The sequence below is a fragment of the Triturus cristatus genome, chromosome 6, assembly GCF_964204655.1.
Source record: "Triturus cristatus chromosome 6, aTriCri1.1, whole genome shotgun sequence".
Lineage (NCBI taxonomy): Eukaryota > Metazoa > Chordata > Amphibia > Caudata > Salamandridae > Triturus > Triturus cristatus.
This window is the reverse complement of record NC_140589.1, coordinates 1,148,873,136-1,148,899,623: the sequence shown is the minus strand read 5'-3', so window position 1 is coordinate 1,148,899,623 and position 26,488 is coordinate 1,148,873,136. Positions and strand designations below refer to the sequence as shown.

Genomic DNA, 26,488 nt, shown 5'->3' with positions numbered 1-26,488 from the left:
GGCTACGACATGAATCCCAGTTCTGTAGGGCTTGAGTCTGCTTGGCCTGATGACTTTTGGCATCCTGGTGGTGCCACATGCCATATGGTGGATGAAAGTCCTTCAGTGGTGCCAGAGATCACAGAGGTACCAGCATTGGGAGGGTCTCGCAGTTAAGGTGCATATCTGCACTGGTGGATGATACCTTCCACTCCTTTCAGTACTCTTGCAGGCTCAGGTTACTGTGTTTACAGGCAAATCTTTGTTGGCCTGCAGTGCCAATTTGAGTGACATGATGGCACAGGTCCTTTGGTCTGCATACGATCAGCGCTTGCATAAATGTTCTAGAGCTATGGTCGATCTTTCTTGCAAAGAAAGCATATCTCTCTTACATTTCAGGTAGTAACATTCAGGTTCTAGCAAACATCACTTCCGTCCTTTATATCAACAGACAGGGTAGTATGAGATCATGGATGGCGGTGATCCGCATGTGGAAGTGGGCACAGCTAAGAGAGGAATCCCAAGTAGCACCCACCTAGCAGTTTCCTTCAATATGTGGGGGGATACTTTGTCGTTTCTCAATGGAGGACCACAAGTTAGAGTTGCATTTCAAAGTGATGGAGGTGTGCAATCTCAATTCATGTAGCTCTTTGCTGTGGCTCAAACAGGAAATATACTCAATTTTGCAGCATTAATCTTTTCTGGATTCACATGCTGTGTAGTATTCCGCCATCTAGTGGTTTAGTCCAGAATTGTCTCCTTGTTGTCTCTCTTCTCTTTTTTTTTTCCGGGTTCAACGTAAAACATTTGGGTTTGGACCCCTCCTTGAATGACGTCAAACTTATGCCTTCGACACAGTCCCATCTTTAGATTCTTTTTTCTGCTTTTGAGTCTGGAAGCTAAAGGGAGAGCTCCAGAGTCGAGAAAGAAGGAACTACGCCAAGGAGAAGATTTTTCCATCGAAACCAATGTCGTGGGAAGGGGATCGACGACGACCATTAAAGGAAAATCACTGATATCCTGCTGAAGGTGAGAAGACGGATGCACCGAGACCACGTGGTCGAAGAACGAGAAAGGGAAATGGAGCACACCCCTTTTATGTTTTGCCCTAAGTGCTACCACAAGTGTGCCCAAAAAGACACTCATGAGGTATGTAATGTATGCCTCCCAATGAACCACAGTTTGGAGGACTGTGCAGTATGTGCAGAAATCCAGCTGAAGACCATCAGGGCAAGGCAGATGTAAAGGAAAGGTGGGCACAATATGTCAAGGTATCACTACAGAGAAAACAGGAGTCTTTAAAAGATCTTGGTCTATTTAGCGAGGAGAAGGACGTCCTGGAAGAGCTGGAGGAAGCCCAAGGAGAGGACCGACCCCTTGAGGAGGTGATTGAGTTGCGCATGAGTAAGGGGCACAAGAGGGAGACTGCAAACAGCAGCTTGACACTGGTCGAGAGTACTCAGTCCACATTAACACTGAAAAGCTGCTCAACACCGCCAAAGGGCGGCGACCCACAGGCAACGATGCACTTGACTTTGTCGCTGAAGAGCTTTTCGACCTTGACTTCGATTAAAGAAGAAGCCGCTGAGGCCGACGCCTACATGAAGACGACCGAGGTGGAGTTTGGTGCTGTAATCAATAAAAAGGAAGAGTCCAGTCATTCCAGAACCTCAGCAGGAAATGGAGAAGGATTTCTTCGAGTTGAAGGAAGCACAACAGGACAAACCCTCGCAAATGGGAGAGCCAACCACTGTACACAACATAGTTATCAAGAGATCTGCAGGTAATTCTGGGGTTCAGCTTGAAGAGGAGCAGTCAGAGGCATTCTTAGTCCTAGAAACACTAATACCGGACCAGAAGAAGAACCAGTTCCTCCCAATGGTATCCAGTGTGCTGGACCAGGGCTGAGAGGCGTTCAATGAACCAGCCACATCAAAGCCAGAACACAAAGGATGGAAAAGGACAGTTGCTCTACAAAAGTCCCACCCTACATCAAGGGGAATGATCCACCTGACTCCTTTATTGTGGCTACAGCATTCAAGAAAGCAAACACCCCTACGTCTATTGGGCGGCCCCTTGACAAGAAAAGCAAAAAGAGTAGACATGGTGGGGAGAAAAATGGAGAGGTCAGCAGCAACGCTGTGGTGCATAGCCAACTCAAATGCCCTGCTAAACAGGTACACCCACCAACAGTGGGATGAGATCAAAGAGCTCATGAAACACTTGCCAGACAAGTTAAAGTGTGAACGCGATGCTACCACAGAGCAAGGCAGTCGCCAACACATGTATCATATCTGCATGGCCACCACTTAACGCAGACATGTTTGGCGGAGGATCTCAGGATTCAAACAGGAGTTCCAGTCAGCAATAATAGACATGCACTTCACAGAGGACAGCCTTTTTGGAGCGGCCGTGGACGAGGCACTGCAGCGCATGAAAAAAGGTAATGGAACAGCCAAGGCCATGGGAGCCCTCAGTACAAGGGAATATGTAAAGGAGGCATGGCCCAGAGGGAAGGAACAACCTCAAGGGGAGCCATAGAACCACACACGTACCTTCAGTCACCAACGGACTGAGGCTACCACTCCACCAAAAGGACAGTACAGCACAAGTACCAGGCAGCCCTTTCACCACCGCTGAAGGGGAAGAAGGGGAATCCCAAAAAGGGCGAACCATATGTTCCCAGAACGCCCTCCTACACAAGCCATCAGTAGCAGGAAGAATCCGAGTATTCCTGCAGGAATGGAGAAAAGATCACTTCCGACAAATGGATTCTAAATATTATTAGATATGAATATTCCATATAGTTAACAAAGTTATCTCTAGCAATACCAACAAAGGAGAAGAGAATAAAGGAAGACAACAACGGCAACAACAGGAAGTGGAAGAACAACTAAACAAAAAAGGTATAGAAATAGTCCCCCCAAAACAAGACCCAAAAGGGTGTACTCAAACTACTTTCTAGTACTGAAACCAGAAAAGACATTCAAACCAGTACTGGACCAAGGGACACTAAAGAAGTTCATAAAACACATAAAGCTAAGAAGATCCCTCTGTTAGGAAAAGACGACTTGATGGCAACCATAGATCTCAAAGACCCCTAGCTACACATATCAGTGAACAGATGACACAAACAATTCCTCAGATTCGAGGTAGACAAGACACACTACCAATTTGAGATCCTTCCATTCAGAATAAAATCAGCTCCACAAGTGTTCACAAAATGCCTAGCTGCTGTCACTGCACATCTCAAAAGGAAGGGAAATACATGTCTATCCATACTTGGACAACTGGGTAGTGAAAGCTAAGACAAGCACCCAGAGCAGGAAGAATATTAACCAAGTCATACAAAACCTACACATGCTAGGTTTCTTCACCAACCACAAACAATCGTCACAGAACCCAGACACAAAGCAAGCATTCCTGGGAGATATCCTGAACTCCGAAGCCACAAAGGCAACACCAGTGGACAAAAGGGACAAAGCGAGTGTGGAGCAGAGAACGGGATGGACAGTTCTAGTTCAAACAGACAACACCATCACAATCTAATCTATATGAATTAATAAGGAGGAACAAAGTATTAGGCATTATCGACCTTGCCGGAGGAGATATGAAGATGGCAATGAAAAGCAGGATATTGCTAGTAGGGATACACCTATTGGGAGAAAAAAACACAGAAGTGAACAGACTAAGCAGGAAAGCAAACACCACACACGAGTTGAAGCTAAAATAATAAGTGCTGATGCAGATCTTCCAAACATGGGGGACACCACAAATACACCTATCCGCAACACACTAAAACACAAAAAGACAAAATTGCGCATCCAGGTTCTACCATCTAGAGTCACTAGAGAATTGGAATTAGTGGAAAGGTGTAAACAAATATCCCTGTCAATACAATTGTCGGAGATTTTTGCTTGCACCTTTCCTCCAATTCCAATGTTACCAGAGGTGACCCAGAAGTGCAGGCAGGAGCTTTTCAGCCTAATCCTTATAGTCCCATAGTGGGCTCAACAGACCTGATTATCAGACCTCATGGCGATATCCCAAGGGCAAAACTTCACACTCCCAGCATGTAAAGACCTGCTGACAATGCAGGAGGCACAGCTATGGCACCTGGAACCAGACATGCTCAGTTTGTCAGCATTGTTCCTGAGGACGTTGAATTTGGTCCCCTCAATTTGCCAAGAAGAGCAGTGGAGATCCTGAAGGCAGCAAGGCAACCAACTACAAGGAAATGCTACAGCAGTGAGTGGTGGATATTTGTACACTGGTGCAACAAAGCAGGAGAACACAGAGACTGAACAAGGTTTGCCACTGTTGCTGGGTACATAACAAAACTGCTAGACAACCACCTCTCCTATGCCTCTATCATGGTTCAGCTAGCAGCCATTGTATTATGCACAAGAGGTATACTAGGGAGAAGTTTCTTCACTGCAGCAGTGGTAAAACACTTCCTTATTAAGGGAGAAAAAAGGTGGCACCTCCAAGGAGTGCATTCAGGCCCACATGAAACATGAATGTAGTACTTATGCAACTAAAGACATCACCCTTCGAAACAATGCAAAGTCACAGCTCAAGCTTCTAAATTTTCACATTGCTAGGGAAGGTCAGTGAAATACAAGCACTCACTACTCAAGAACCATATCTTCAGCTACATAAGGACGAAGTGGGGATAAAAACATCCAAAGTTTCATACCGAAAGTGATATTGAACGAGGCCATCCACCTACCAGCATTTTTTCTAACAAGCGAAGGTGCAAGCAGGGAGAGCCCTGCACACACTGGATGACAGAAGGGCAATAATGTACTAAAAATATCTAAAATATCTAAAATGAACAAAGTCTATCAGGAAAGGAGAACAGTGCTTTGCGTCTTTAGCACATGCAAGATGGGGCTCCCCGGGCACCAAAGGAAATATCGTGAGATGGATAGTGCAGACAATACAATATTGTTAAAAGCAGGGGAGCAACATCTACAGAAAAAATGCAGGCACATTCAACAAGGAAGAAGGGAGCAACACTCACCTTCCTAAGTAACGTAGCACTAGAAGACATTCACGCAGCTGCCAAATGGTCATCCGTACACACCTTTACAAAACATTACTGCATGGGTATCCACATCAACAAAGAGCCAGAAGTGGGACAAAGAGTGCTAAAGCATTTGTTTGTAAACACATGCTGTAAAGAATCTGGTCTACCCAACCGACGAAATAGCCCTTTAGAATCAATACATAGCTTGTGAATCCAGAAATAAATTCTAGCTGCAAGAATAAATGCTTATTTACCGGTAGGAGTAGTTTTGCAGCTTGAAGATTTTCTGGGTTCACATGTGACCCACCCACCTCCACAAGTAGCGGTGTATTTACAAACTCAACACTGAGTGAACATCAACGAAGATGTAGGAAACCAACAAGTCACATCGCAAGGAGAAAAGAAAGGAGGAAAAAATGTAAAGTTGGCGACTGCGTCAAAGAATTTATGGGGCATATGTCTGATGTTACTCCAGTAAGGGTTTATGCCCAAATGGTTGACGACGCTCACAAAGAAAAATCGGAAGACAGGCTGCAAAGAGATATTTTTGGACCCAGCCGCTAGGTAGCGGAATAATGCACAAGAGCTAGACAAACAGTGGCTACAAGCAGAGAGATTTTTGAAGAACTACTTATCACACCGAATATTGTCCAAGCCATCTCTTGGTGGACACAATGATCAAATATCTGTCGGTCTGTCTTTTCTGGCCACGCCTTCTCCTCTTGTCATGACTACCAACGTATCTCTCGAGGGATGGGGAGGTTTCCTTCAAGACTTGCAGGTCAGCAGCCGATGGCAGCAGTCACATCGCCAATTTTCACATCAACTTGTTGGAGCTCCAAGCAGTTTGTCTGGCCTTACAACAAGCAGGGTGGCACCAGATCTCGCCTTCTCTCTCCAGAAGTGCAGTGCATCTGGGAATGGGCAATTTGCAACAGACAGAGCATCCTTTAGGGCAGAATATCTTCCTGGCATCCATAACACAACAGCAGACACTCTCAGCAGGCTATAGTCGTCATGTCACAAATGGGAATTGGATCAGGCAGCTCTCAACAAAATCTTTCTCCAGTTGGTCAATCCAATTCTTTTCCAACCCCACAGAACAAAAAATGTCAGTTCTTCGCAAGCTGGCATCACCATCAAGGATCTTGGAGGAATGCATTTTTGATGGCATGGTAAGACATCTTTACTTATGCCATTCCTCCAGTTCCTCTTCTGCCAAGGCTACACATGAAAATGAAAGTCATACCCTGCAGGATGATCCTCATAGCCCACTCCTGGCCTCACCAGCACTGGTTCACAGAACTCCTCCTACTCTCAGGGAAGCCCCACATTCTGTTGGATCTGATTCCATCTCTCTTGACAATGTCCCATGGTCAAGTGCTGCATCCGGACCCCAAATATCTTCATTTAGCAGCCTGGTTCCTGACTACAATGAGTTTACCCTTCTGAAACTATCGTCGGAAGGCAAGGAAATACTCACCAGCGCCCGAGCGCAGAGTTCTAACAAGACTTATCGGCTGAAGTGGAAGTATTTTTGTATTTGGTGCCCACAATTGAGTGTGCACCCTTTCTCCTGTTCGCCTCATGAAATCCTCTCCTTCCTCTTGCACTTGGCAAGATCTGGGTTGGCTCACACCTCCATCATAGTCCTTCTGGCAGCTATTTCTCGCTTTAGAAGGTCTTCTTCCTTGCCTTCTCTATGGTCAGCTAGAATTGTTAAGCAATTCCTCAAAGGACTAGATAGGGTCTTTCCACCTGTCAGATCTCCTCCACTGCTCTGACAACCCAATAATCTCCTCTCACAGCTCTTGAAGCACTCATTCGAACCCATTAACATGGCTGATCTCAAATTTATTTCTTGGAAAGTAGCTCTGCTACTGGCGTTGACATCGGCCAGGCGGGTGAGCCAAATTCAGGGTCTTACCATTAAGGAACCTTTTCTGCAGAAGGGGAATTATTTCCCCAACCTAAAACGCGCCACAGGGCGTGTTTGCATAGTGGTGAAGGGAGGGGATGGTGTAGGAAAGTGGCTCTATATATACTGGAACGAAGTAAAATCAGCCAAACTACGAATTCCGATTTACTCACCTGTTATCAGGAGAGACCTCAGTGCTGCATCTTTGAGCCCAGTACTGATCCTGAAAAGTAATTTTAACCGTACTTACCAGTAACTTGAATTTCCTTCCATAGGATATCATTTTCCGGTTTTCACCAGAAAAGTTTCTAAGTGTCTATTTTCACAAACTACAAGTATTCCTTAAAAATCGCCTGTATGACTTAAACGCATTCTTTCAACTGTTTACAGGATATACACCAGTGCTGGATCCAGGATCCACCACTAAGAAAAAGTAACGATAATACTACTTGCCTGCTAAGTGAATTCCCTCCCATAGGATAACATTGGTGATTCTATGTGAAAAAGTGTCAACTTTTAAAATACAATAATATTCCTTAAAAATCACTACTGTAACCAAAACGCTTTTACTCAACTGTTTACAGGAGATGTCCCAGGACTGAATCTAGGATCCAGTCCTGTGGTTAGAGAAGTAATCCATAAAGTAACTAATTGCATTTAACTAGAAATTCACATTGAGCTCAATGTTGCATTGTGTTTGAAATTGTGTTGCCCATTGCAACAACTGTAACTACTGTACTTGCGTCTATTGCCTATTTGCAAAGTATTTAAAGTAATTCATTCTGAGAAAGTATATTTTGTAATTTAATGTATAATGTAATGTATAATGTAATTTAAAAAATAAAATACCTAAAAATAAATAGTTTAGAAAAATGTAGTAAATCAGTATCAAAAAAAATATATAACAATTAATATATTTAAAAATTGTCATTTACAAAACCTTTGAAATTCACTGAAAAAACCATAGGTTTCAGGGGCGTTATAGTTAGGAATTAGCATTTAAAAATCCTTTGCAATTCACTGAAAAAACAATAGGTTTCAGGGGTGTTATGGTTAGCTGGACACTCGTACAAAACCATAGAAATTCCTCCGTTATAGTTAGTTCTACTAACTATAACTCGTGCACCCGCAATCCACTGCTGATGATGTCACATATTACATCATTCATGACATGGTCTGTGACATCACTAATTCCATATCAAATGACATCACTGATGACATCATCCAGTGAATGTGGTTTGGTTCGTTATTTAAATATGTATTATATATATATATATATATATATATATATATATCAATCTGCATTGAAGAATGAGTGGATATATAAATATAAATATCTTGATGGAGGATTTAGTAGCAGTGTGATTGACTGTTTACTTGACTGATTTATAGTGTCTCCCTAAATATATTGGATAGTGACTAAACTGTGTGAATATCTGTATCACTTTGTCAGTGGTTGTGTAAACTGCTGCACCAGTTGCCTACTAGCTACATGAAAGTCTATATTAGTTATTGATTAGTTAACTGAGTATTTGTATGGGAGAGTGAATGTGTGTATGTGGGTCAGTAGGGGGTGTGTGATTGCCCGAAGATGTGTGAATATTTAATTCAGTAGGTATGAGGGTAAGACTACATGTTATAACAGTTGTTTGGGTGAGTGAATATCCTTATGGGTGTGGTGATGAGCAAATCTATCTCTCAATGGTACATGTCCAACAAACTAGAAATATAAAAAGCTGTGTATGTGACAGTTGTATATAAATAAGTATACATAAGACTCAGTGATTGTATGAGTGACTGTATGGATAACTGTATACTTGTAATAGTGATTTTATAACACACTAAGTATGAGTTACTGAATAAATGAAGTGGTGTTTGTATAAGTGTGTAGCTGAGTAAATGTAAGTATGATCCATTGTTTGCAGAAGTGAGTAGGATGACTGCATAAGTGAATAGTTTGTGTGCTGGTGTGTAATGTCAATATAGGTGTATAAGTATTTTTGATAGTGTTAAAGTGATCTTTCACAGCATGTACGACTGAATCTATAGGTAAGTGATTAGATGTGTGTGCAGATCTAGGAATCACTGAGTGGGTTTTTAGAAACTTGTACTGATGTGTAAATGGATTCAAATATGGTACTCTGTATTTTACAGTGAGTGATGAAAGGTTATATTAGTGTATGATGAGGTTTATCCGATTGTCACGTGGATGATGTTATCAGTGATGTCACTGACCATGTCATGAATGATGTAATATGTGACATCATCAGCAGTGGATTCCGGGTGCGCGAGTTATAGTTAGTAGAACTAACTATAACGGAGGAATTTCTATGGTTTTGTACGAGTGAAATGTCCAGCTAACTATAAGACCCCTGAAACCTATGGTTTTTTCAGTAAATTTCTAAGGTTTTTTAAATGCTAATTCCTAACTATAACATACCTGAAACCTATGGTTTTTTCAGTGTGTGTGTGTGTGTGTGTATATAGATATATAGATATAGATAGATATATATAGATATATATAGATATATATATATATATATATATATATATATATATATTGCATGTATAGATATGTACCTTGATATCTGTATTTGGTCTTAAACTGCTATATCTATGAATTCATGCAGCAAACAGATGTAATTGAAACCATGTGCTTTTAACTGTGTCACTCAAGGACATCTTCCAAGCAACTCCCTGGAAGAATATACACACCTTTACCATGCATTACTGCTTGCATTCTGCTGCTCACAGCAACACAGCAGTGGGTCAAGCAGTGTTGCAACATCTTTTCCAGCAACCTTGAGCCTTCTTTCTTCCCACCATCCTATTCTTATGTATGTATGTATATACCCTTCGATGTATACTTTGCGAGTAAAAAAACAAAATATATATATATCATACACGTTCAACATTTTTTTTGAAATGTGTTTAATATTTGCTATTCAATCTGATTCAAGCATGTAAATCTATGAAAATTCCAATATTGGAGTTAGAAAATGTTACTTACCTGTAAGAAAATGAGTTACTTTCCTGTAACTGTAGTTATCCAGTATTGGAATCTTTCATAGATTCACATGCTTGAATCGTATCCCGTTGTTGAGATTGGCGATCCCGGTACATTATAATTGCAATGCAAAGTTAAAGTTTGTAACATATCATAGTCGTGGTTAAAAATTAGACCAAATGTAAGTTCCAAAACAATTTAGAAAAATAAATTACATTTCAATAAACCATTTTGCAGCAAAATAAAAATGTAATCAATAGAACTGGAGTTATGAATTTTTTAAGCTTTAGATAACCACAAGTGGCGGTTTGAGCTTCTGGGAGCTATAGTTATCAGGCCATGCTAGAGTTGGTCAAAGTCACAAGTTTAGTCCGACTGCAATGGATTGTGGTCGAATACAGGGACAATGTTTGTCCCGGTGGGGGGCTGTTACCTTTTTAAGTCCATGTGAGAAGCTGCAGCTGGAGCTTCGCGTTGACAGGGGCTGTGAGGACGTCGATGTCAGCAAGAGGAGCAGTTATCGCTGGACCTTCACGTTAACTGTTGACATGGAGTGACATTGTTTGGTGTGAAGAGTACGTTGCCATCAGAACTTCACTTTGGCAGGCAAGTTAGGGATAGGTGCTGACTCGAGGGTCCTCTTGCTGTCGTAAAGAGCCCCAAACTCCTGGATTTTCCTCTGGGGTGCAGATTTCTGTAGATTTGAGGCAGGAGGGGTATACTCTGAGGCCAGTCAAGAGTCTAAGACCGGGGGGAGGGTTCCTGAGGTGAGTACCAGGACTCACCTCAGCAGATGCTAATAGCAGGGCTCAGGCAAGTCCAGTTGGTGTTGATCAGCAGGGCAGGTGCAGGGATGCCTCTGGAATCTTGTTGTCCCTGTAGCTCAAGCAGGAGGTCAACCAACTGACCCTTGGAGTCACTTCTGGGAGTCCTGGGTTCAAGGCAAGCAGGTCTAGTCTTTCTTCTTCAGAAAGCAGGGCAGTCCTTCTTCTGAATCTTCCACAGGTCCAGGAGTGTTCTGATGAGAGGTTCTGAAGGTGCCACCTTTATACAAGCTCCCAAACTTTGTTTGGGTGAAACACTGTCTGATTCCCAACGTGGTCTGTTCAGTTCTGTGCCTCGGTTTGGTTCTAAACTGTCTAGGGTGACAAAGACGCGGTCAGGACTGTTATCAGGTTCGTTTGTATGTGCAGGCAGGGTCATTGGAAGTGTAATGAGGGCAGGGCTCAGCTTGTCCACAGTCATCCTGCCAGGAAGACCCACTGCCTTCATACCCAGGCGTCTTTTGTCCTCACGCCTGGAAGAAATACATAACCCACAACAGAGAGTCAGTCATTGTAGTGTGACCTAGGACACTGGCAGAAAGGCACATTTGGTTTAGGCAGAAAATGGCATCTTTCTGAAAGTGGAATTTTCACAATAGTGACTTAAAATCTGACATTATAATTAAAGAGGTTTTTAAATTACAATTCATATGAGTGGACGAAACATTTCTATATCTCTTCTCAAACTGAAATAAATTATCACTTATTAAGTGTAATAAAGTAACCTAGTGTTAGTCTTTGAGAGAGAGATTTTACTCTGGGAAAATTTCTTTAGGAGTTTTTCACTGTCAAAGGTGTAGAACGTAAACATACGTCATACTTTTTAAATACAGTGTACTCTGCCCAAAGACACTTTAGGACCTACCTTGGGTTGACCTTGAAGAATTAAAAAGGAAGGTTTAGTCCTGGCAAAAGTTTATTTTGCCAGGTCGAAATGGCAGTTTAGAACTGCACTACAGGCTGCGGAACAGCCTGAGAAATATTTTGTAGTGCTACTTACGTGAGTGGCACAATGGGTGCTGCAGCCCACTAGTAGTATTTAATTTACAGACCTCGGTACTTATAGTGCCATATTCTAGGGATTTCTTATTATATAAAATAACCCATTCAGATGTAGGCATGTTTTACAATGTTTTCAAGGGAGAGGACAAGCACTTTACCCCTTATTAGCAGGGGTAAAGTGGACTGAGTCCTACTAGCTAAAACAAATGGGTTCAGCAAAGGAAGGCAAAAATCTGAGGTGACCTTGCAGAGAGGGTCAGGTTTAACACTTATCTTGGAAGGCCGTGGTGTTTTACACTACATAGGAGTTCAGGCAGATCACTGACTTGAGTGCATGTGATGTATTTCATAAGATAAAGTAAGAAGGATTCAGGAGATGGAGGTAAAGGTTTCCCTGGCCTTTTACGAACAGACTCGAGGCTCCCTGTTAAACTTTCCATTGGAAAGGTGCTGGATTACACTGAGCGAGAAAACTTACATTAGTATGTTAATTTCTTGAAGAAGATCCACAAACAATCCAGACTGATCACAAGTTTATCGGTCGACTGTGCCTCCGACGAGGGATACAGGTGGTGCCCCTCCCGCGGCTCTGCGTGCAAAGCCTGAAGAGTAGACTCCGCGTTTCCCTCCCTTCCCAGGACCCGGAGCGACTCCCGCCCAGCTTTGTACGTTCGATGAGGCGTTGCATGCCATCTTTGGGAGGCCCAAACCCGTTGGCGTGCCTTCGGGCCCGTGGAATCGGTTGGGGGGCGTAGTCCTTCGCCGACGGCTCCGGCCCCAGCGCTGCAGGCCTCCCTTGGATCCAAGCCTGGATCTGGATCGGCGCCGGTTAACCTGATTACACATCCATCGGCGCCGCTTCCTTCGGCACCATTACTGCATTCGACCCCGACCTCCATCCCGATGTGGACCCGGACCGGCGCCTAGAGGGGTTTTTGTGCCCCTGTTCACTCCTGGGGTCCCTTTTCAACCAGAATGGCGCCCAGAGGATGAGGAGGAGGACTGGGAGGGGTCATGTGACCCTCTGACAGACCAGTTAGATGAACAGGACTGGAGAGAGGAACTGGGTGTTGCCAGTGGTCTCGATACCTCCCCTCACCGTGGCATGTTGTCTCTTCCTACCGTGGCTACGGAGAAGGGAGCGTCGTATGCAGTGGTGTTGAGTAGGGCGGCCGAGGCACTCTACCTCGAGCTTCCTACGATGGCGGTCAGGACTAACCTCCTGACAGAGGTGCTACAACCGGCTGCGAGCTCTTCAGAGCCCCTGCTGCCATTTAATGAGGCTCTCACCAACGTCCTTTTTGGCACGGCTTCCAGGCCCAACATGGTGGCTCCTGTGGACAGGATGATCGCCCGATGCCACCGCCCGGCTCCGGGCGACCACACTTTCCTCTCCCAACACCCCAGCCTTGGAGAGCTTGGAGGTTCAAGCCTCCACTTCCAAGAGCGCATTCCCTACCACTCCACCCGAAAGGGAATCCAAGAAGTTTGGGAAGAAGATTTTCTCTTTCGCCAGCTTAGGACTGCGGTTGGTAAACACCGCATGTCTCTTGGGCCGTTATTCCCACTCTGTGTGAGATACGGTTGCGCTGGTGCTGCCTCAGTGTCCGGAGAAGGCCTGGACAGTGCTCTCCCGGGCTGTCGCCGCCGGGAAGGATGCGGCGAAGTTTACCATCTGTTGTGGGCTGGACACCCCCGACTCTCTGGGCATGACCATTTCAACATCAGTAGCGCTTCGTCGTTAGACCTAGATGAGATCGACTGGCTTTTCTGGGGATGTCCAGAACACCTTGATGGACATGTCCTTTGTTGGCCGTCGCCTTTTTGGCGGCAAAGCAGACAACGCTTTAGAGCGTTTCAAGCACTCACGGGCTACGGCCAAGTCCTTGGGCCTCTCCACCCGCCCTGCACAGTAGCCACGAAAAGGGGCGCCCGCTACGTCCCGCCTAGAGCCACAGGCCGCAGCAAGTTACCCAACCTTCGGGCGGCCGGGGACATGGGAACAACCGTCGTGGTTCCTTGGGCCAACGGGCGGGCCAGTTCACCAACCCCCCTCTGCAGCAGCCTCCAAACCTTCCTAGTCTGACATTTCAGGCCCATCAAACGCCATTGGGTGGCAGGATTCGCCATCACCTCCCCTACTGGCGCACCATCACATTGGATAGGTAGGTTTTTTCAGATAGTCTGAAGGGGCTACTCCCTTCCCTTCAAGGCTACCCCTGCAGGCATGCCACCGCAATACCACCGCATGTCGAAGGATCACCTGGCCCTTCTCCAGCAGGAAGTTAGTTTTTTTGGCCAAGGGAGCCATCAAGCGCGTTCCTGTCCCAGAAGTAGGTTGTGGTTGTTACTCCCACTTCTTTCTGGTCCCAAGAAGGACAAGGGCCTGCGTCTTATCTTGGATTTCAGGAATGTCAACCGCTTCTTCCGGAAGGAGAAGTTCAAGATGACTCTTGCTCAGGTCTTGTCTGCCCTCGACCCGAAAGATTGGATGGTAGCGTTGGACGCTTATTTTCACATCCCCGGCCTACTGGCGTTACCTGCGGTTCACTGAAGACCACAAGCATTTTCAGTTTACTGTGCTCCCCTTTGGCCTTACCAGTGCCCCTCGGGTGTTCATGAAAGTGATGGCGGTGGTCGCAGCTCATCTGCGCAGACCAGGTGTTTCAGTCTTCTCCTATCTCGACGACTGGCTGTTTAAGGCGGGCTCGCCCCAGGCAGTCGTCGCCCACCTCCAGACTACGGCTGACCTCCTGCATTCGCTGGGGTTCTCCATCAATGTGCCGAAGTCACACCTGATTCCCTCTCAGAATCTCCGCTTCATCGGAGCGGTTCTGGGCATGCCGCGGTTTCGGGCCTATCCTCCCGAACAGCGAGTCCAGGATATTCAGGCTTTGATTCTGCTCTTGCAGCCTCTAATTCCGGGTTTTGGTCAGAATGACCCAGAGGCTGCTGGGCCTCATGGCCTCCTGTATACTGCTGGTCTGTAATGCCAGGTGGCATATGCGGGCTCTGCAGTGGGACCTGAAGTTCCAATGGGCGCAGCATCAAGGGAATTTGTCCGATTGCGTTCAGATCTCGGAGGGCACTGCACGACAATTGCAGTGGTGGCTCATGAACCAGGATTGGTCAACGGCAGCTCCCTCTCCCTCCCCCAACCAGACCACACAGTGATGACGGACGCGTCCCTTCTGGGATGGGGCGGCCACATGGGAGAGGTGAAGATCAGAGGCCTCTGGTCTCCGGGGGAGTCAGAGTTCCACATCAACCTTCTAGAGCTTAGGGCTATTTGTCTCGCACTAAAGGCATTCCTTCCTTCTGTCCGGGAAAGAGTATTGCAGGTGTTCCTGGATAACACCACCATGTGTACTGCAACAAACAGGGCGGGGTGAGGTCGTGGACCCTATGTCAGCAGGCTCTCTGCCTCTGGACATGGCTGGAACATCAGGGAATATCCCTGGTGGTTCAACACCTGGCAGGTTCACCGAATGCCAGGGCCTACGAACTCAGCCGCAGTTGCATGATGGAGCACGAATGGCTTCTTCACTTGGAGGTGGTGCAAGGTCTCTTTCAACAGTGGGGAGAGCCCTGGTTAGATTTATTCACCACCGAAGAGAACGTACAATGTCAGCAATTCTGCGTGTTGGAATTTCCATGGCGGTACTCGCTAGGTGACGCTTTTCATCGCAAGTGGAGTTGCGGTCTGTTATACGCCTTTCCGCCTATACCACTTCTGCCCAGAGTGCTGAAGAAGATCAGGCTCGACCGGGCCCAAGTCATTCTTGTGGCTCCGGATTGGGCATGGAGAGTTTGGTATCCCGAGCTGCTCAACATGGCCATCGATCCACTGACCCGTCTGCCTCTTCGGGAGGATCTTCTGTCGCCGCAACAGGGGACAGTCCTCCACCCGAACCTGTCCAGCCTCAATCTCCTTGCGTGGAGATTGAGATACGACAGATTACGTCATTCGACCTGCTTCCCGAAGTCTGGGATGTGATTGTGGTAGCCAGGCGTCCCTCCACTAAGATGGTATACGCCTGCCGGTGGAACATATTAGTGGCATGGTGCACAGCAAAGGCTGTGGATCCCCCTTCTACCCCTCTTTCTGATGTTCTTTTGTTCCTTCTTTCATTGGCCCAGCAGGGCACCATCAAGGGCTATCTCTCCGCTATCTCTGCCTTCCTTCGGCTCCCAGATCAACCTTCCCCTTTCAAGTCCCCGGTGGTTAATCGTTTTTTGAAAGGCATAACTCATCGCTTTCCTCCTATTGCCTCAGTGGGACTTGAACCTAGTTTTAACCTCTTTAATGTGCGCTCCCTTTGAGCCGCTTCACAACTGTCCTCTGAGGCTCTTGACTCTTACAACTGCTTTCCTAGTGGCCATCACCTCTGCCAGACGGGTGAGTGAGCTCCAGGCGCTTTCTTCTAAGCCTCCTTTTCTATTTATGCATCCGGACAAAGTTGTCCTCAAGACTCGTCCGTCCTTCCTACCCAAGGTAGTCACTGCCTTCCACATCGGGCAAACCATCACCTTGCTTACCTTCCTCCTTTGAAGGATGCGGAAAGAAGAGAAGCTCCACCGTCTGGACCAAAAACGTGCGCTTTCCTTTTATTTGGATCGCACCAAACAGTTCCGGGTGGATGATCAACTCTTTGTTGGGTACGTGGGAGCCAAGAAAGGTCGGGCCGTACACAAACTAACTATCTCCCGATGGGTTGTTTTCTGTATCAAAGCCTGCTATTCTTTGGCAAAGAAGGAGCCTCCAGTGGGGCTATGTGCCCATTCCACCAGGGCGACGGCGGCAACCACTGCTCTGGGACGAGGGGTTCCTCTACAGACCTCTGTCAGACAGCTACGTGGGCTTCGTTGCTCACTTTTACGAAGCACTACTGACTTGACAGTCAATTCTGGAGAGATGGTTTATTTGGCCGTTCTGTTCTCCAGGAGTTTCTGGTGTGATCTTGGTTCGCAGACCTACCTCCGGGGTTGGTATTGCTGGGGTATCTATTCTAAGGTAAGGAATCTATACCTAACGTGTTTCTTTCAGATGAACAAGTTACTTACCTTCGGTAACGATATATCTGTAAGAAACATTGGTTAATTATAGATTCCTTACCGCCCCACCCATCCTCCCCGAACTGGTTTCTAGGGTTAAGGTTATCCTATCTGATAGAGACTACTAGCCGCAGATTCCTTAACGTAGAATTATCCCCAGGAATGAGACTGGACCCGGAAAGCTTTCTTGCCCAGCATCTCTGCGCGCCGGGGCGCTGTACCACGCGACTCCGCCAAGATGTCTTATGCGGGCGTGACGTCAGCGAGGTCACATAAGCCCCACCCCGGCGCACTGACGTCAGTTTTCTTCTTTTCCGCGTGCAACGCGGACCTGGATCGTGTTCCTGGCCTGTTTCAGGCCTTATTTTCCACCTTAGAGCGTTTTTCTTGGGTACAGTGTGCGAATGCCTTCGGGCTTCAAGACGTTCTCGTCTTGCGTGCGCCAGATGTCGGCGATGGATCCTCACCCCATCTGCATGTGGTGTTTGGGGGAGCACCACGACTCCACGGATTGTGAGGCCTGACAGCAAATGAAGCCGAAGTCCCGGCGAGAGCGCCGGATAAAGCTCCTTTCGGCACGCATGTCCAGGTCGGCATTGTCCCCGTGTCCGTTCCCCCGTGGACGGCTTCAAAAACCTCAGTTCACGACATCGTCCCTCTCCCAGGCCTCAAGGGCATCGCTCACCTGTTGGTAAGTGTCGCAGTTTGTCCCCGAGGCCCGGTCCATGGCCTGTTGGGGGCGTGGGTTCTCCGCGGGTGGTGCGGCCCCACGTGTTGCCATCCTAACCGCCATTCCCCGGCGTGGGTGCGACCAGAGCCCAGATGGAGGCCTATGCGGCGGCCTTGCAGGCCTCGTTGTCTCTTCCTTCTCCTCCTGGGTCGTCTGCGGATCTCTTGCCGCGGGTGGGGGCTTCTGCGGCAGCTCCGTCCCTGGCGCCGACCGGTTCGGATCCAGGTTTGGAGGATGTGGGTCCGTCGGGGTGTGGCCCTTCGGGGTTCCCTCCTTCGGACCCGGGTGCCACTGCCTCGCCGCAAACCCTGCGGGGGTCCCTGTGGTGTCGCGGGAGGTTGCCGGGACTCGGGGCGTGTCCTCGAGTCCCCCTCGGTCTTCTGGGCAGGCGGTGGCCTTGTCCAAGGCCGAGGTGATGCCGCTCAGGCGCAGGCGGCTGCTGGCCCTGGCGGCGTCGCAGGGGCCGGCTAGGGGTCAGGGCGTGTCCCCGGGCCTCCCTCGTTCCTCTACGCAGGCAGCTGCCTCATCGGAGGTCGAGTCGATGCCTTTTCGGCGCTGTTCCTTAGCCGACCTGGCTCCGGTCTCTTGCGCCGCACGTTGTGGAGGAGGTCGTTCCGGCGTCCCCTTCGGCGCCGGTTGGCGTTGACCTGACGCCGGTCACGGACTCTACGGTGCCGGGCTGGCGTCAGTCGTTAAGTCGTCTTCGGACGCACCCTCTTCTCCAGAGGTTCGGCGGTTGTTGGTTTCATCTCATCCGGAGATGGGCCGCTGTCACCGCGCTCGCAGTCTTTGCCGCAAGGACCTCCGGTTCCCCGTTCCTCGGTCCCCCTTCCTCCTTTCCGGACTTGGCCTTTCCTTCCTCTGGCTGGCATGGGGGACGGCAGCCTTAGCTTGCAGCCGTCGCCCACAGAGGAACTGCTTTCCCCGCCACGGGGCCCTATGGAGGGCGGTGCTGCCTTCGCTCGGGCTGTTTTCAGGGCGGCGGATATCTTGCGCATGGGCGATTCAGCTGTCCATTTCCCCACGGATCATCTTCTGGAGGTCCTCCATCAGGGTCATGGGGGTCGGGAGCTGCTTCTTCCCTTTAAGGTTTTGCTCCACACGTCTCTTTTGGGGGCTTGGGGGCTTGGGGGCGACCCGCCATCGGGGAACTGGTGCCCCAGCCACTTCTGCACCACCACCGTCCTGCGCCGCATGACCCTGTCTCTTTACCTCCACCCCTCTGCCAGGGGCCCTCTTTTACAGACTGCCTTTCCCTCCCTGCCATTGGTGTTGTCTCCCCTGTCACAGGAGGCCCGCTGGTTAGATTCCTGGGGGCGCAATATCTTTGCCACCACCAGTGCGGCTTTGCGGGCCCTTAACACTCTTTGTATATTAGCAAGGGCCACTTTTTGCTTGAGGGACTCGGTGGAGTCCCTTATGTCGGCCGCTTCTCAGGAGGGTGCCTGCGTTGATCTCCGGCACCATGTGTTGGATAGCCGGGAGCTGGCGGCCTTTCTTCTTTGCTCGGCTTTGGACGTTTTGGACGTGCTTGGTCGTACCATGGCTTTATCAGTGGCCCTTCGTTGGCATGCCTGACTACGAGATAGTGTGCTCCCGGAGAACGTGAGGGAACGGTTGGTGGACCTTCCTTTTGATGGCACTCTTTTGTTCCACGCCCCTGCGGATTCTGCCATTCAGATGTTTCTTGCGGGGTTTCCTCCTCCTCCTCCTCCTCGTCCTTTTGTTAGGACCTTGGTGCTGTTGGCTGCTGGTCCGGCCCTGTTTTGACTTGTGGATTTGGCTGTTGGTAAGCCTTGTAGGCCCTGAGATTAGGCCTTCTGTGTATTCCTTATTGGCTGTTGTCAAGCCGTCTGTGGTTTTCTCCGCAGATCGTTTTGTTTGTCCTCTGCTGCGTAATTTTTTCATAAGAGGGTTCCCATGTTATGGGACGCCACATGCCTTATGTGGGGGCATGGTAGCTATTATATAGCCTTATTATGTGCTGGGGAGGGGTGGTCGTCCTTCGGGCTTCTGCTCTCCGTGGCGCCACGGTCTGTCACAGGTGCGCTCTTCTTGCTGGTCTTCTCCTGGGCCTCTGTCGCTGGCCTAGTCCGGCCTGCTGCCTGCGGCGCTCCGTTGTAGCGGTTTTGCGCGTCTGTCTGTCTTCTGCTGGTTCCACTTTGTTCGTGGGTCAGTGTGTGCCGGCCCCTCCCTTGGGACGTGTCCTGGCCTCTGCCTTCGGCTGGCATCTAGCTTGTCCTGGGTTCACGGTTCCGTGGTGTTGTCTGCTGCTGGCTGTGCATCCTGTGCAGTCCTGTTTGTTCTCATACACCACTGTGCCTTTCTTCTTCCGTCTGTGCTTTTGGCGGTGGAACCTTCCCTGCCCTGTGCGCTGCTTGCGGCTGCGGTGTGCTCAGCTATTTTCTGTTACGCTGTGTGTGTTTCTTATGGTGGGCCCTGCCTCCGGTTCCACCTCTTCTCCCTAGGGTTTGGAGGTGGTCCTTGTGTTCCTTGAGGCTTTTCAGGCACTGTCTGCCCCTGCGGGGTGTTGGGCTGTTCTCCTTTGGTTGTGCTAAGGATATCCTGGCCCTTCCCGTCTTGTCCCTGTGCCATGTCCCCTGCTGGGGCCCTGCATTTCTCTTGGTGTAGAAGCTCTCTCGCAGCCCCTCCTTCCTTCTGGGTATGGCTAGGGTATCCATTCTACATTAAGGAATCTGCGGCTAGTAGTCTCTATCAGATGTACGAGTTACTTACCTTCGGTAATGATGTATCTGGTAGAGACTAATCTAGCCGCAGATTCCTTCACGACCCGCCCTTCCTCCCCATTCTGGGAGGACCCTCTGCTTGGGTTTCTGCAGTCTCCTCCCTCTGGGTGGCTTGTCTTCTGTGGGTGTCCTCGTCGTTCCTCCAGCTGGTTTTCTCAAGCATGAGGGCCTACTTGGGCTCTTTCCTTCTGTTATTAGAGTTTCTGATCCCCCCTACCCCCGCCCCCCCCCCGGACTTCTTTGTTGGCGGTTCTGTTACCTGTCCTTTGTCCTCCTCTCCTTTCAGGGGTTTTGGCCATCCTTGACAGTGTAGTCTGTGGATGGCTTACCTGTCCCTTGAACTCCTGCTCCTTTCAGTGTTTGTGGCCCTCCTTGGCACTGTAGTCTGCGGATGGTTTACCTATCCTCTGGCCTCCTATTCCTTTCAGGAGTTATGGCCATCATTGGCAGTTTAGTTGGGGGTGGATTGCTGTTGCGCCTTTGTTCCGGGCTTCTGGCCCTTCCCCTTGTGGTTGGGGTTGTAGACCCTCTATTTTTCTGTCATGGCGCTTTCACATGCTTGTGCCTCCAGAGTGGCTCTCGCCTTGGCTTGCAAGGTGGTTCCACGGAGTGGTGCTTTCGCTTTCTTGCTATGGCTTCGCTGCTCTGCCCTTCTAGTGCTTTACTGCCACCTAGTACTTTCGTCTTGGCTTGCACAGTTGCTCCTCAGATTTGTGCTCTGCTCTTCTCCTGCTCTGGCCTACTGTTGTCGCCTTCTGGTGCTTTGGAGCCACCTGGTGCTGTTTCTCACCTTTTTGTTTTTCTCTATTTTGTTTCTCTGGTTTTTTCGCACACTGTTCCCGTGCTCTCCTCAGTTTCGTTGTGATGGCTCAGCGGTGTGGCGTGGAAAAGTTCTCCGAAGCAAAGTGACGTCAGCATGCCGGGGTGGGGCTTATGTGACCTCGCTGATGTCACGCCCGCGGAGGACATCGGGGCGGAGTCGCGTGGTACAGCCCCCCGGCGCATAGAGATGCTGGGCAAGAAAGTTTTCCGGGTCCAGTCTCACGCCTGGGGCTAATTTTACGTTAAGGAATATGCGGCTAGTCGTCTCTACCAGATACATCGTTACCGAAGGTAAGTAACTCGTACTTCAGGGCCCTAGTTTTGTGCACCAGTGGTCAGTGTCTTGCATGGCTCTGCGTTTCCCGCGCTGTAAGTCGTGTATAGAACCGACGACAGCGCGCAAGGGCGTCATCTAAGTAGCTGCCGCGACGTCATCCCGGCGACACGACGCCAACCATGAACGCGAAGCCGACCGATGCCACTTTCCGACGCGCAGTTACTTCGGACAAAAAACTTTCCGGATCCAGTCTGATGCCTGGGGGTAATTCTTAGGTAAGGAATCCATAACTAAATAATGTTATATCGTTACCGAAGGTAGGTAATTTGTTCCACGCTTTGCCACATCGGCCAATCCATCATCCTGCTAGCATTCCATGATCCTCCTTACCTCTCTGAGGAGGAGGACTGACTCCAGTGTTGTTTGGAGCGAAAAAAGGCAAGGCTGCGCAGAAGCGGACCATCTTCCACTGGATTGTACTCTGCATCAAGATCTGCAACTCACTGGCCAAAAAGCAGCCTAGGGAAGGACTGTGCGCTCATTCCACCAGGGCTAAAGCTGCTACCACTGCTTTGCCATGTGGAGTTCCTGCCGTAGACAGCTGCCAGGCACCTACGTGGGTGTCCCTTCATACGTTCACAAACCACTATTGCCACCTCGGTCTTGCAGGACTTTTTGGTTTGAGTTTGTTCACCCACCTGCTTTGGTATCTATTCAAAAGGGGAGGAATCTGCGGTTAGGAATCTATCCCAAGAACAAGTTATTTACGTTTGGTAATGTTCTTTCTGGTAGAGTCTAACTGCAAATTCTCCACCAACACTCCCATCCTCCCTGCTCTGTGGATTGAACTGTATCCTTTAATAAGATCCCTAGCCTAGAAATCGGCTCAGTCAATTTTCTGTTGGGGATCTGCCTCTGGGGCTGCAGACCCCCTAATACAACTCTTACTTGAGCATGTGGGAGTGGCACCTATAAACGCTACGCCCATCATTTCCGGGGCTGAAGAGCATCAGTACAGAGCTGCACTGCGCCACCTTCTGGCACACGGAGGTCCTGCTATAAAATGTGTCCGATCCAGTCTGATGCCTGGGGAATATTCAAAAGGTGAGGAACCTGCAGGTAGTTGCAGTCTGTACCAAAATGAGCTTCACCAAAGGTAAGTTACTTATGCATCTCCTACATAAGGAGCCAGACGATGAAAGGAGTTTTACTAAACCTTGTAATATAACTATGTATTTTACCTAGTGTGACATATGACATTTTCAACCTATAAACAACCTCCCTCTGTTCTCGAAAGGACTGGAAATTATTGTCTATCAGTTTCAAACAGAACTGCGATACTTAACTAGAACATATTGGTTTTAGGTTTTCTACTCAAGCTGTAGGATGCTATATAGAGGTTATTGTTCTCACATTCTGTTACCGGTATGTTGCTCTTGATGGAAGAGATGATCGCCGCATCAGTGTGCACCAGAGTATATAAGGTGGTCACAGTTTACTTATCAAGTCTGTTTTGGAAAAGGAAGAATGGATACCAAAGTATTTTTTATCAGTTAGTAGACGAGATATGTTCATGTATGTATCAAAACAATACGTATTTCTTGAGACAGCTTCTCAATGTAACATGAATTGTTTTTTTGTTTTTTTAGTTCGACCATTAGGCCTAAAATGCCACCTCCTTTACCACCAAAGGTAAATATGTTTTGTTATGATCATTCTCATAAATACTTTTTAATTTACTTTATTCAGAATGTGATGCCTAACCGCAGCACGTAATTCCATGTCTATATTGCAAGATGAATGTAACAATACATCTTGTACCTTTTGCCATTCGGGCCATGAATTTGGATTCCACATTGTTCTTCCCTGGGCGTTTTAAGGGAATAAACTACATGTACACAGCATTGGTTTCTTTATGTTTCATAATGCATGAGTTCTAAAGTTTCCGGCTGGACTGTATAGCAGCTTGGGAAGAAGTGGGCATAACTGAGTGCTCCATCACCTTTATCTACAGTACCTAGTTATTTCTCGGTCTCATTCCAGCATATAAGTTTTTGAATGACCATTGGTGGGGTCGTAAAGGGGACAGTCATCTATCAGCCTGAGGCTATATGTGTATGTAAGTGTGTGTATACGAGTGAGGTGATACGCAAGCTGGGTGGGCGAGGAATGTGTTAATAAGTGCTTATAAGGGTTTGATTAACCAGTGAGGAAGGGGTTTAAAGGTGTTCTGCACAGTATAACCTCCACAGGAGTCAGAGAGCATGACATACAAAGTGGGGCTAACTTGGGAAAGGGGTAAAGGACACATGCCTTTGGGAAGATTTTTTGTTTGTTTTACATTGACAGTACGACACCAATGGTAATACTTTAACCACTGTCCCCCACCCTCCCAAACAAAACCCACTTTATGGCCTCCAGGCACTCTTTCTCACCTTCCTTAACACCAACATAACACAATACAGAGATTATGATGATTACTGTGCCATAGCAGTTTCCATTGACACTTAAAACTGATTACTGTATTAGGCATAGGTGTTTATTATGCAGCTGTTCACTTTCTTTACTTTTAAACAAGCCGGGAACATGTACCTCAGCTCAATAGCCAAAGTCGGACCCTTCATTTCTAACACATTCGTGTTCTCCTTTCCAATCCCAACTGTAACTGGCCTGCATGGAAAATTAAACGAACGGTATTACTTAGTATTTGAAAAATAAATTTGTCAAAACGTTCTTTATGTAGTGTTACATTTTTCAAACCTTCTAAATAGAGAATGAGCATGTGAAAAAATACAAAATGGAATTATCTGACACAACTGATATTGACCTACTCCTCTAAATGAGCCTATGTTACCCCAACCTGTACCTAAAGCTGTGAATTAATCTGTTAATGTGCTTATGTTGAAGTGCTGATTATTTAGTGTATACTTGTCAGCAAAATATTTCAAACATCTGACCTCTTAGGTGGTATGATTATGGCTCCAACTATTTTTAGTGTTACATTTAGATGCCTGTTGCTAAGCAATACTGCCATCCGTCATTTACACAAAAGGGCACAGCATATCGCAGATGGTTACATGGCTGCACACTGTCCCATTTACTTTACATTATGGCTGTCTTTTGATTTAAAGTAGTTCCTACAATGTTGTATGCATGGAATAATTGTGCCACCCTGTAGTTGATAATGGATAGACATTCAGAAAGCAAGCCAGATGTGTTAGCATGTGTTAATACTTGTTGTTGGATGTGTTCCTATTTCAAAATATGTCTGAGTAACTCAACAAAATCTGTCTTTAGAAGTATCGATTAATTTCAGTATTTGCTCAATAACTCTCATTATTTTAAGTTTAGTTTCAAAAGCACCATGATACTGATTGACTCGTATTGGTTAGAACTTGTACCCAATATACATTGCCTCTATGTACCTCTTGTATGTACTAGAGAAGATTGGGATTTAGCAATGTCTTAAAATTGCAACTTTTCACTGTTTTGTTTGCCTGGTTCCTTCTCATAAGTTGTCTCAAATCATCTGTCTTCCTGCTCTACAGCGAATGTGAACAGTGAATGGGCCATCCTAGCTGTTGAATAGGGCATTTGGACCTCAGTCACAGTGTTTACCGTTGTCTTCTAAAGCTTTGAATTAAAAGGAAGTGTTATGCTGCTCAGCGGGACTTATATCTCATTATGTCTTGTATTGGTGCTCCTCTTGCACAAACAGTGTGAGCTCTGAGCTCATGGCCTCTTGAAGTAAATATGTGTTTCCTATTTCAAACTACCAACTTGATGGTGACAGCTTCATATCAGAAGCATTGGAGAGGTTGACACTTTCTTAAGAAGGACTTGCATTTTATGTTTTTTTATGGAAAAGGCGGTCCATACCCTTTTTCAGATTGGACTTAATGCCTCTTTGGCTGATAAATCTGTATACCATCTAGACTTTTCTGTAGTGCTAGAAAGGACAGAGACTAACAACTCGAAATGAGATCACTCCTTGGAGAGAGGGCTCACTTTACTAGAATATGGGGAATAATGCCTGCATTTAAACACACATTCCCATTGCGGACATTTGCATGGCAGCAACATTTGCCACCGTGTGTGCTTTTGCTAGCAGTGCTGTCCAAATGCATCTTTTAGGAAATTTGTTTGGTTGAAGCCTCTTCCGAGCATATGCTGTTCCCCTCTGCCAGTGTTGTGACAAAACATAAAAACAACCTTTTGGAAATCAGCATTACAAGTAGGATAACATGCCAAAATGATGATTCTAGTTCGCGTAGTTCTTGTTCGCTAACATTATTATACATTATTTAGTATATAATACCATTACTATAAACCACCCAGTTGTCCATCAGTTTGCATTACATTTTATATATTGAGGAAAACGTTGAAACTGGCTACCGCAGTTGGGAGTATTGTGCTGTTGTACAGGTGACAGTCGCAGTTGAAGGGCTTGAATAATTATTACAGTCCTACTTATGGCTCAGGTAATTTGTGAAGAAGCAGAGCGAAGATTTTAAATATTAGGAAAGTATTTTATGGCGGTTTAATGTTGTTTCTTAGGTACATGCTTTCTTTTTTATGTTAGCTGATGCTTACCAGGGGAAATAATAATTATATCACTCCCACTATCCCTTTTATTTCTTCATGTCGTCTTTAATATGAAGTATTTTCAGTTAATAAGGTGAGAGGGGCTCAAGGGTATATAAGAAATCCCAATAATCCTGGGATCTGAATAAAGTATCTGTATTGCACCAAACCAAGCGGCCACAAAACATTTTAAAAAGGAGCATTGGCAAAGCCAGTAGGTCTCCCCTTTGGGAACTGCTGGCTTTGTCAATGTCTTTAATGCAGCCTGGTGAATCACACAAGTGTGCAGGAAACTCGGAAGTACTAATGGAAAGAAGAAGCAATGGGCGGGAGAGGGTGCTGGTCAGGGGAAGCAACCCTAAGGGCAGGAGTGGTGAGAAGCAACTGGCAAGAAAACATGGACGCAAAAGCAGGAAGTAAGCAAGGATAAATGCATCATGAGGGTGCAGGTAGAAACACACGGAAGAGTGAGGACAACGTGGAATGCAGGGAAAGGGAAGCACACAATGGA

General features: G+C 47.1%; 1 protein-coding gene across 8 annotated transcripts in view; it reads left to right on the top strand.

Moving 5' to 3' along the window:
- Window positions 1-26,488, top strand: part of MAP4K3 (mitogen-activated protein kinase kinase kinase kinase 3) — a 1,115,786-nt gene that overhangs the window by 507,909 nt on the left and 581,389 nt on the right. For all 8 annotated transcript variants that reach the window (XM_085612074.1, XM_085612073.1, XM_085612071.1 and 5 more), the window contains one exon: window positions 23,043-23,085. In XM_085612074.1, the coding sequence (XP_085468200.1) occupies window positions 23,043-23,085 (43 nt within the window). The remainder of the gene's footprint in view (window positions 1-23,042; window positions 23,086-26,488) is intronic.